Source organism: Haliotis cracherodii, unplaced genomic scaffold (genome assembly GCF_022045235.1).
Source record: "Haliotis cracherodii isolate W230 unplaced genomic scaffold, xgHalCrac1.p SCAF_6, whole genome shotgun sequence".
Classification (NCBI taxonomy): domain Eukaryota; kingdom Metazoa; phylum Mollusca; class Gastropoda; order Lepetellida; family Haliotidae; genus Haliotis; species Haliotis cracherodii.
Window position 1 is genome coordinate 50,884,297 of NW_027266319.1, and position 12,429 is coordinate 50,896,725.

Consider the following 12,429-nt stretch of genomic DNA (forward strand, 5'->3'; position numbering starts at 1 on the left):
CAAGTACCCCAAACATGGCTGTTGCCATTATTTTCAGTAGATTTCAGTTTTAAATGTACTTTTATAAGCTGTACTTGACTGAACAGAATTTCACTAGACTTGGGCTTCAGACTAGTGGCTAAAGTCACAGATTGAAATTGTGTTTGAATATATGCACAACAACTACACAATGAATAACATTGAGACATTAATGATGCAGGAATTGGGGGTATTCTTTCTCAAGCCTGACAAACATACACTTAACAGAAAAGTGCATTTTCAAAACAAAAAAAACCCCAGTGGAATAATAACAGTGTATTTCTCCTGCCACACATTCAGAGTTCAAACTAAAGTCTGTATGTCCAAGAGGGGCATTTTCTTGCGGACTACCACTTTTATCAGTAGACAGACGGAAACCCTGAAGCAGATCTGTTCTAAGTCTAGTGAAAAAACACTAGCCAATCAGGGGTCCTGATTGCTGTAAACCAAATGTATATTTCATGCATATTGCACAAACCAAGACTCATTAGTGACAGATTAATTGATGGCATAATTACCACCTGTCCTGGGCCTCCCTTAATACACAACAAATAGAATATACAAGATGCACATTCATCATTGTCTATAGCCTTTCGCTAATCAATTTACCTTGAATAGGTTGAAATAAGAGTTAAAAAAGTTTGTTGCTCAGCAGGTTTCTTTTGGTTGGTCATGGGGGGGGGGGGGGGGGTACTTTTTGTTGTTGTTTAAAATGTATTACAAAACTGCAGTAACATTTGTATCTTTTTAAAACCTGTAAGGAAGACTAAGTTCTCATTTAATGTGTATGTAATGGGTAAGATTTGTCAGAGGATCTACATTGCTAGACTTGTCAGAGGTTACAGTGTTCCCGCCAGTCCCCCCCCTAATATTTGTCAGTCCCAAATTTCAACAAATGAAAAAAAACATGTACATACATATATCTCTCTTTACTACATTTGAACTCATTTTCTATTTGTGCTTTAATTTCATAATTTTGTAGAAGACATGCTTTTTTTTCATATAAGTATATTTTTTAAACCGTTACAGTTGTGTTTGAGAACTACTGTACACTTTTGTTTTGTTTGGTAAATGTTCTCATGGGCGTTCCTCATTTTGTCATGGTTGCTGAATATACCACCTGAAAATACTTTGGGTCAGCACCTTGAATTAGGGTTTGTTCAGCAATCGGAACTGAGTCACTTTTAAAGTTTAAGACCTTATTCATGCTGTCAGTTCATCCATATCCATGTTAACAATAGTTAAACAAACAGTAAGTTTTTAAAACATTCAAATACAAGCAGGTTTTCTTGCTTCAACTCCCAAGAAAACAACCAATGTATCATGCACTAAAACAATGATTTTGTATGACCACATATAAATTTCACAGCATTCTGTGTGCTGCAGCTTACTAATAAAGTTTTATGTGTAGTCATGGTAATGACAGATTTTATTTCAACCAAAATCTGAAATCTTTTTTAAGATACCAGCCATCCTTTTGGGATTGCCCTTTTGTTAAGTTAGAACTGTACCTTGCAAGCTAACCACGAAATGTCATATTCTGGAATTTGCTACCCATAACGACTGAACTAAATATATAGCACAGCATGATCAGAAAATTGTAATAACCCTCAGGATAACATAAGCAACATGCTCGGATTAGTGATAATCAATCCTTACATTAGACAATTGACATTCTGGATCATTCTATGCATGGGTGATTATGTGATGTGACATTTTATTCTCCTTTAATCAAACACTGACAAATTGATCATTAGCACCATAAAATGATCAACTGCTGCAATACTAATGGACAACCATGAGAACCATGTTTATTTTATATATTTTTTGATAAAAGGCCTATAACGTGAACTGTGGCAAATCCTGTGTCATGGATTATTAATTAGACTATGCCTTATATTGTTTACATTTCATCATAAAGCCTCTCTAAAACAACAATAATTCTAAGGTTCATCATATTCGTGTTGCTGTGATATTTGGTATGATCTTAGGTTTATTCAAATAGGTGAAATGGTTTACTTACACAACAAACATGGGCCTTTGAGAATATCCTCAACCCATTTGCATGACGATGTCAGTGACCTGCTAGTTCCCACTTTGATTGGCAAATTGTCGGTGTTTCAAATCCATCACATCGCACGTTTTCTTTTTGAATGTATACCAAACATCAATTTCGCGAAACACAGTATACAATAGACCCGTTTTGATAATGTACCAGAAGAAATATCAAAATGAATTAAAATAGTCCGGAGAATCTCTCCACTGACCCAAGGAAAACTTCCGGTAAATGACGAAGGGACAAAAGACAGGTGCTTTACCGAAAGGAGTTACGCCCCTTTATTTGGCAAATGAAGCTAACAGGGTTGATAATACAAGTGCCTCGTCTTCATATACATTATTATCTCTACACGGGAACGATAAGACACTACTTAATTCGTTCCTCGCATTTGCAATATATCTTTGTATGTATTGTACATATTAAGACTGTTCTATTAGGGTAATCAGTTACTCAAGTTCTGAGAACCGGATGCTTAAAACCGGAAACCCAAAAATATGCGCTTTGATATGCGCGCTGGACTTGAATTCCAAACACCGACAGCATAGGTGCTGAGTGTGTTTTACGAAAAGATGAGGGCTGTACCGACATGGGTAGATAAAGTTCAAGACAAGGATAAGATAGAACAATGGTATTTTTCATTTTTTTTCACATAGCATAATTTGATTTCAATTATTCATATTTCTAGATGTTTGTGACATCATAAATTGTTTGGTTGGTTACCAGGGAATCGGCTGCATCCATCATTTGAAGTATGAACGTGATTGATTGATTGAATCAACATTATTTTATTTCTTAAAGGAGATGTTTGTTAAACTGATGTTAGATTTATAGTACATCTTATGGGGTGTAATGACAAGTCTTGACAGCAATCTCATTCCACAAATTCCCTCTATTCAGAGTCTCTATATAACTTAATAACTCCGACGTTCATACAGTTTGGCCCTCACTCTATGAAGGTTTAAACTCCAATGAACTCACACAAAGGGAAAGTCAATTCTTAAACAAAAATTATATCAGTGTTTTGTACCTCAAAGGATCTAGATCCATATGCAATGTTTCGCGTGTGTGACATCATGTTTACACTGACAGCTGTACAACCAACAGTTGTATCACGGATGTTCTGAATCATATTAGTGCTGAGTATCCACTTTGTTGTATTGTCATAAACCTTTTGACACCTACACCAGATTAAATATTGTAAAATTTGTGTAAGCAGACTTAATATAGCAAATTGGTTCAGGGTAATTATCAAATTGAGGAAGATGCATTAATGAATATATGGCGGCTTTAAGAAAGTGGTCAATTGAAACAAATGTTATATTTGGGATAAACCGAGGAATAACATATAACATTTATTGTTTGAGTCCCATTCAGGATTCAAACCAGTTGTCAGACTTCCATTTTGTGGAAGCCTCAGTGGCTGAAGGGTTCGATCGCCACTGAGAAAGTGTTATCCCAAATATAACATTTGGTACAAGATTCCTTAATTATGAAAGTTGTTTAAAACATTCTTTATGTAATGTTTTTGTTTCAGTGTATGGAGCGTGTGTTTCAAGTCCGATGGCAGTCAGCTGGTAGTAGCAGCGGGAAACCGTGTGTTAGTGTATGATGCCAACGATGGTACAATGATCCAGCCTCTCAAGGGGCACAAGGACACTGTTTACTGTGTTGCATATGCTAAAGATGGAAAACGTTTCGCCTCAGGATCAGCTGACAAGAGTGTCATCATCTGGACAAGTAAACTGGAGGGCATTCTTAAATACACGTAAGCAATATATGAACATGATGAACCGGGGTTGGAAATTAACATTTATCCAGGGTTAGAACTAAACTCAATAGCTTTACTAGCAATGGGTAAACATAACGTGCACTTATAATGTTAAAACAATGTTGAAATTTGGAAATTTGCACTAGCCCCTAGGCATTTGTACGAGCCCCGGGCTAGTGGGCGAGTGTTAAGTTCTAACCTGAAATTAATCCACTAGTCACAAACTACAGTTGTTACTTAACTATGGCCCTTATTATCTCCAAAACAATTGTGGCCACATAGGAAAAATGTGCAGACTATGTTACTTACCTTATTCCGCCACCAGGAATATGCAGATGATATAGTTCAAGTTGATAGAGAAAGTTCGCTTGGGAAACGGCTGGTTATATCGTAGCTTTGATAGATGGGGGTAAGGCAATATTAAAAAGATGCCAGAAGTAAGTATCAACGTGTTAATCAATCCGTACTTACAATAGACAGAACTTTCGCAGAAATTGAAATTGTTCACAAAGCTTGGTTACTTCCTGGTTACTGATTTACATTGGTAAACATCCGCTTGGATGCTTTTCTCGCGTGAACTACCAGAAATCACAAGTGCTGCTGTACGATGAATGCCACGGTACCACAGAATCCGAGTATATAAGAAACTACGATTATTTTTTCCTATATTGGACTTTTGAAATGCCCCCTCAGATGAAATGTTTCTCTGTTTCAGACACAATGATGCTATCCAGTGTATGTCATACAATCCAGTGACTCACCAGCTTGCCAGTTGTGCAGTCAGTGACTTTGGTAAGCAACACTCACAGACTCCAGTTTTAAACCTCCATCAGTGAAATCAGCATTTCAATGGCCAGCATAAAATTTGAATTCTTCAAATTACTTGTAAAGTAAATGAAACAGTCATAATTTTTAAACTTTTCCTGTCTCACACTATGCATTTCATACTTCTTTGATTCTAGTGCGGAAGCAATCTTAAAAACAAGTTTCCAGCTTATAAAAAACATCTCATCCCAACACATCCCAGCCATCACCATGGTCACCACCTTAAACAATGGATCAAACACTGCCTGAATCCTGTGCAACCTGATCACATATTTTGTTTTCTTTTTGTTGTTAGTCTGTCTCAATAAACACAACCGCAAATGGGTTACAGATACAGCCTATGCAGACACGCTTTCTCTGTGTGTGACCCCCACTCGTGATGTTGTGACTGTCATGGCCGATGCGCTCATAAAGCGCGTTGTCATCAGCATGATCAGTGCATACCCTAGTTGGACCTCAGACTTTACATTCGTAAATGTTAAAAGCAAACTTACAATTGCCATTCTAAATCTACACCTAAAGAGATGGAACATGACCCTTCATCAGCTAAGAAACTTAAACGGATATCTTCCCATCCGTCTGCCATTACCCCGTTCCACGTAGAGGATGACATGGCCTCAACACCTGTACGTATACCGTGCCCTGTACAAGTGAGGATGAAGGTACTACAGCTACAGTTGTCCTGCTGTCAACTGAATGCTGCTTGGTGCAATCAGGGGCTTCTCTTCTCATATCTACTGTCAGTGCTGTCAATTTACAAACGGATACTGCACCTAGGTCATCTGCAGAAAGTTATCTTACCCTGTAGCTTATCTTGGGGATTGCCCTATATCTGCACCTAGGTCATCTGCAGAAAGTCATCTTTCCTCCCCTGTAGCTTATATTGGGGATTGCCCTAAATCTGCACCTAGGTCATCTGCAGAAAGTCATCTTTCCTCCCCTGTAGCTTATCTTGGGGATTGCCCTAAAGTGGCTAGTGTTCTGGGATTGCCCACACAAGCCCATGTTGTGACCGACTGTGATCCGGAGATCAACACCATTTGCACAGCAACAGCTTCGAGATAAAAGTGCTTATCCAGGACGTCACTTGCTGGCAGAGAATTCCCGGTGCCTCCAGCTACCTGGTCAGGCCCTGTTGATCATGTCCTTGGACAACGTCACCCTGGTGTGGTGTTTGAGGAACCAGGGTACTCTCCACTCTCCATCCCTGCTAAACCAGACCTTCCACTTCCTCGACTTGGTGGTCAGCCTGGACCTGTACTTTCCCGTCTCTCACCAGGTTGAGAGCATGTTCTGGCACAGGGTCTGTCCAGGCTGGACTAGGTGTCTCCCACCGAATGGAAGCTCCACCCAGAGGTCTTCGCCAGACTATGTCAAACGATCGACATCCCAAACATCGATCTGTTCGGCACATCTCAGAACTGCCAGCTGTCGCCTTACATTTCACTGGTGCCGGATCCAGCCACTGTGGCAGTCGATGCCTTCAGATTTCCCTGGGAAGGATTACACGCGTACGCTTTTCCGCCTCTGGTTCTCCCTCCCAAGGTTCTTCACAGATCCAGGCCACTCGGCACCTGACACTGATTTTGGTTGCGCCTTGGAGGCCGGCCAGAAGTTGGTTTGTCGACCTCCGAAACATCGCCACAGACAATCCCATGGAACTTTCGGTGTGGACCAACCTTTTTCTCCACCCACACAGACAGTTGCCACACCCTAAAACCAGCACGGTTTCGTCTGCATGCCTGGCACATCAGCAGAAAAGCTCCTTAAGCCAAGGGTTATTCGCCTAGAGCGGCCAAGGCTATAGCTTCAGCCCACTGTCCATCTACACGAGGACTGTATGATGATTAAATGGTACTCGTTCCAGGCATTCTGTTCAGACAAACACCAGGATCCGATGACAGCGTCACCGCAGTTCCTGGCTCAGTTCCTTCTGTCCTTGCGCAGCACCCGTCGGTTGAAAGGCTCTACCATCTCCACATACCTGGTCGCCATCAAGTCCGTTCTTGCCATCCTTGACGATCGGGGTATGACGAAAATTTCTGAACTACAGGGTTTGCTGCGCTCATTCCGTCTTGAAGACCAAAAAGCCAAGTTCAGACCGCCTGTGTTGGATCTGAATATGGTCTTAAACACTCCACGCCCTTGACGCCTCCAGTGTCCAGTTCGAATGCAGTACTCAGGACGCCGTTCATCATGGGCCATGCTGGGATGTAAAGAATCAACTCCCAGGACAGCCTGATAGATCATTCATTATCCCCTCCCCCCTCGACCATTGTGGGTGCCGAGGATTAGGAGCGTTTATTATGCCCAGTGAGTATACTTTTTTCCTGTGGCTCCGGGCAGTCATCCTGCAAGCTTATAAAGCCACCGGATTGGACCCTCCCCCAAGGCTATCAACCCACACGAGATCAGGGCGATAGCATTTACCATGGCTCTTCACAGTATAACTGTTCCATCCAGTTGCTTACAGAAGGCTGTTCTTGGAGATCTGACACTGCCTTTGCCAGCCCCCTACCTCCGTGATGTAGCCTTAGAAGATGTCGCCGGCACTCACAGTTTTGGTCCAAGGTTGTAGCCCAACATGTCACTGATCACCGATGCCACTGATTCTCCAATACCCTGGATGGGCCCGTCGACCTCTCTGGTGTTTATCCCCTGGACAAGATGGCTCTACTGCGTTCCACATTCCCTCTTAGGTCAGTTCTAGTTTTATGGCTACCCACCTTATTCTATTTCTGTCACCTATTTGGTTTTTCATGGTCCCCCTTGATCTCCAAGACTCATACCTTCATTTATCCATTAATGGGGACCATCGTCGGTACCTCCACTTTATATTCCAAGGAATGCACTATCCATGGGAGGTGCTGCCATTTGGAATTTCTATGGCCATGTGGTTATTCACCCTATCACAAAACCATTTATGCAATTCCTTCACGATTAAGTGATTATCTTCGAAGCCTACATTGACAATTGCATACAAGCCCATACTGACCAACTTACCTTTATGAACTTCACAACTTCATCAACTAGGTTAGCTAATAAAATGTGAATGTGTCAAAGCTGGAGACCATCCTGTTGGCACTCAAACAATCTTTACCTCTCCGACAGTGGCAAGAACTCCTGGGCCCACTTGCACAAAGCGGTCTTAGTGCTATGACTATTGTAAGCCTATGTTAAAGTATGGGAGTTACGATCATCTTAGCGCTAAGATCGCTTTGTGCAAGTGGGCTCTGATGTCGTTACACCATCACCTCTGGTGGTGGCTCTGGGAGTCTGCGAAGGTGTCTTCCTGAAGCTGTTAGCACTGACTCATCACTTAATCGTCAATGCATTGGTGGTATGGTACATCAACAAGAAGGGGTCAACTAAGTCAGCATCCCGAGCGAAGATCCAGTTCTTCAAACTAATCAACTCTTTCAGGGTATGTGTAGATGCATTACCCCGCCCATATATCCCCCATACTGGATCCACAGGCATGGTATCACGATGCACTAGCCATCTCATGGGTGGGTCTCCAAGTTTATGCGTATCCCACAACAGGCCTTCTACCTCGGTTCCTGCAGAAGATAGTGGACACCAAACACCTTTGACTGCTTTTGGTCGCGCCTTTTGTCTGTGAGATGTTGATTCACCGCCCAAAAGTCAAATAAAACTCAAGGCAGCTAAATCTGTCACCGGACATGCTCCATCCCTGTGTCGGGCCCATCTCCAGAAGTCTCTCTTAGATAAGGCATGTTCACAGAGAGTGGCTAGAACTGATGCACATTCACACTTCCACAAAGGCTCCGTATGATCATAAGTGGAAGGCTTTGGAACGTTATCATGGATCTTGGACAAATCTTGGATATTTCACCTCTGATCACTGCATCACCTCAAAAAATAGCTGAGTCCTTCAGCATTTGCCTTCTAAAAGGAATTATTAAGCTGAAGGGATCTACACTTGCTACTTATTTAGTCACTGTTGCCTCTGGGATTGCCACAACCAGGATGAAAGATCTCCATGGTAGCAGAGCTGCAAGCGTTGATTAGATCTTACAGACTTGGGGACCAATCATCTCACTTCAGGCCACCTGCTTGGGATCTCAACGTCATCCTACGTCATTTATCTTTCGAAGTTTATGAACCGTTAGCTCAAACCAACTTTGAGCATGTCACTCTCAAATCACTCTTCCTACTAGCGTTAGCTACGGCAGCACGCATCAGTGAGATCCATGTTCTTGATATTGATAGTGTTTGTTTCAAATGACAACTCCATGGTAAAGTCTTTCTAGAGTTATATTTGGACCTTTTTGCTATGAACCAACTCCCTGGGCAGCCGGACCAGTTATTTACTATCCCTCCTCTTTCCTCGGTATTGGGTCCTGACGATATTGCAGACCTTTCACTGTGGCCAGTGAGAGCTTTAAGGATTTACTGTAAAGCCTTAAGAATTTACCTTTAAGAAAGCTTCAGAAAATTTAAGCTATGTTTGGCAGCACCATACCCATGGGTTTCACAAAAGTGGTAAACGTCTAAGACCTGCATCTCTTTGGTCTTTCAACCAGCATTCTCAGAATCATGGGTTGTATGTTGTAAATACAGAAATGAATAATTGAATCTATTTCACTTGTTTATTATTCTTTCAGTCAGATTCCCAGACTTGTGTTCCCAATGGAGGGTTTATATATTTGTCTGAAGATTTTATATCTTCATCATGGAAGTTGCCATGATCATGATGAGATGCTGCTATTTGTATAAATGTGTCCCAAACTTCATGTTTATCTCAGTAGTTATTTAGAAGTCCTACATCTGTATGGTATGGTAGATCATTCCCTCTTCTTCTAAACGTACTCGACTCTGCAGATGTGATTGATAACTTTTTCGAAGCATCAAAAGAGATGCCAAGCTGGCCCACTTTATGTCAGTCAGGTGTATTGTGTGAGGACTATCTTGTGGAACTTAAAAATCGAAGAAGGGGTGATTCACCCCCTCTCATACACGGCATAGATTACAATTTGTGACTTAATAGGCTTAATAATATCCTACTTCAAAGCTACTTGGTCGTTCAGTAGATCGATGTTCTGTGCGAAAACACAGAGCACATAAGTTACCCGATATTATGTTGCATCTGTCCTGGTAGCACAAAGGGGTTTAAAAGAAGTAACCCATTCTATCCATTACGAAACAAAAAATTGTGACAATCATCAGATTGGATCATAGTTTAGAACCAGCTTCCCCGTGTACGTCTCATGGTTGAGGTCCTTCTACAGGCTAAGGTATCTGCACCCCACTCTCCAACTGTGGGATAAATGCAAAGTGTGAGATAGGATAAGTTTAATAATTGGAATATTTTACAATAAATTGTTATTTATTTACTGATCTTAACACACACTAACCACACACACACTAACACACACACACTAACACACACACACTAACACACACACACACACTCACACTCACACTCACACTCACACACTCACACTCACACACACACACACAACCACGCATCAAAGTTACACCAGCCGGTACACTTTAGAAAAAGAATGAGTATACTGGGGATGTCATGTAAAAAATCAGGTCGCACAGAATTTAGGATTCATTGTTTATGTAGGTGACCATGGTGACGTCTGGGATGTGTTGGGGTGAGAAACTTGTTCTAGGGTGAAATGCATAGTATGATAGGAAAAGTATATAAATATACAATTCATTGTAAAATTTTCAATATTTCCTTTTACCTTTCCTGTAATCCTCAGTCAAGGGGCACAGGGGGCACAGTTATCAAAGGCGCCGCAATTCGCTGTGCAGAGTTACGTCCCTTGGACACACCAGAAACCTATGATTGGGGGTTTGAACCCCGGTTCGACCCTATTATGTTTCTAGGTTTGTCAGCACCATATTCGTGCTTGTGGGCTTCACCGAAGTGGTAAACGTTTGAGACCTGCATCACTTGGGCTTTCCTCCCACATTAAGCTGACCCACTGCAATATAACTGGAATAATGTCAAAAACAGCATTAAACACAACTCACTCACTTAAACCTCATTCACCATTTGACCGATTTAGGATGCAAACTTAGGGCCAAATATTTAGCTCTAAGATTGCCTCGACAAACCCACTCTGTGACTTGAGTCTAAAGCTTGGTCTAATAAGATTCTTTTACACTGGTTAACATGGTACTTTTACATCTACCAACACATTTTTAACATTTAGAATCTACTGGGAAAGATGTACAGTAACATGTTTGGGTTAGTCGGCTGGAAAGTTTACAGCATTAAAGTAAACATGTGTATGTTCACAGGTCTGTGGTCTCCGGAGCAGAAGTCTGTGTCCAAGCATAAAGTGAGCAGTCGCGTGACCTGCTGCAGCTGGACCAATGATGGACAGTACCTCGCCCTGGGCTTGTACAATGGCCTGGTCAGCATCAGGAACAAGGTAGGCACTTGTTAGTCGCCTACTCGTGAAGATCCAGGGTAGTATAGGTTTTCAGCAACCCATGCTTGCCATAAAAAATGACTATGCTTGTCGTAAGAGGCAACCAACAGGATCGGGTGGTCATGCTTGCTGACGTGCTTGATGCATGTCATTGTATCCTAATTGCATGGATTGATACTCATAATGTCAATCAGTGGATTGTCTGGTCCAGAATATTGCTGAGTGTGACGTAAAACAACAAACAAACAAAACAAACGTTAGTCGCCAATCAAACAATAGCAGCAGTGGAGTACCAATGGTTTTAAGTTCACAATCTTAAAACGTAGGTCATTTAAGTACTGACTTTAGCACATGGCTCTTAATTATTTCTTACACAATGGCCAGGTAGTCATCAGGAACACAGTTGGGTCTTTCTAGGCTCAGATATAGAGAACAACAATGGTGTACCAAGTGATTTAGTCACATGCATCATTTTGACAGAATGCTCTTTCAAATACTGATATTAGCAAATGGTTCAGATTTCTTTCAATTTAAAATGCTATCATGTTGGGTCAAATTATTTTTAAGTAATTTATAGGTATCAAATTGATTAAAAGAATGTATTGTGATGTTGTATTTATTATTTGCAGGGAGGAGAGGAAAAAGTGAAGATTGAAAGACCCGGAGCTAACATTGCCCCGGTGTGGTCTCTGTCCTGGAACCCCAGTAGGTAGGTCGCTTCCCGTCTTCCCGAGGCAAGGGAGTTGACTAACTATGAATGTCCAGTGTCTACCCTTGCCGGGCTAAGCTGGAATTTCGTTGCTCGATCCTAGTGCCACCAGTGGCTATTACGAGTTATGTCTCTTCTATGTCCCTCCTATTTACCAGTCAGATTCCATGTCTCATATCACTTGCATTTGCAAAGAAAAGGGCAGAACCCAGTCGAGATGATCTGATCTTTATTGTAATAAAACATTTTTTACCTCGCAAAGTTCATCAGATTAAGAGCACTTTGTTTAAAGACATGAAAATATTTGGAATATCTGTTGATGCCCAGTTGACAGTACACATGCTCTGCAAATCCTGCAATCAACAGAAATCTGCATGGCAGTATATGAACCGGATGTCGATATCGTTACACAATTTTGACTGGACTGTCAATTGACTCGTTATTCCAGCCAAATAAGTCAGGCCTAATTTGGCAAGGGTGGAAACTTATTGTCAGTTAACTCGGGAAGATGGTCACTTCCTATATCACTGGAAACTTGGGGCACTTGACTTCTTCTTTGTAGATACAAGCTTACAAAGTTATCAAGTTAGTAATACATAAGACTAAAGGTTACATACTAACACAGTTTCTGTAC

At 41.4% G+C, this 12,429-nt stretch overlaps 2 protein-coding genes and 1 pseudogene across 2 annotated transcripts in view; 2 read left to right on the forward strand and 1 right to left on the reverse strand.

The window, feature by feature from the left end:
* Positions 1-2,295, reverse strand: part of LOC139446177 (helicase ARIP4-like) — a 44,351-nt gene extending 42,056 nt beyond the window's left edge. Inside the window, exon 1 of the mRNA XM_071227481.1 lies at positions 2,042-2,295. The gene's annotated coding sequence lies outside the window, so the exon portion shown is untranslated. The remainder of the gene's footprint in view (positions 1-2,041) is intronic.
* Positions 2,296-2,601: 306 nt separating this feature from the next.
* The window catches only part of LOC139445744 (intraflagellar transport protein 122 homolog), a 32,023-nt gene continuing 22,195 nt past the window's right edge, over positions 2,602-12,429 (forward strand). Inside the window, exons 1-5 of the mRNA XM_071226947.1 lie at positions 2,602-2,705; positions 3,612-3,842; positions 4,561-4,637; positions 10,953-11,086; positions 11,716-11,795. Coding sequence (XP_071083048.1) covers positions 2,647-2,705; positions 3,612-3,842; positions 4,561-4,637; positions 10,953-11,086; positions 11,716-11,795 — 581 coding nt within the window. The 5' untranslated portion in view covers positions 2,602-2,646. The remainder of the gene's footprint in view (positions 2,706-3,611; positions 3,843-4,560; positions 4,638-10,952; positions 11,087-11,715; positions 11,796-12,429) is intronic.
* Positions 6,008-8,919, forward strand: LOC139445307 (uncharacterized; annotated as a pseudogene).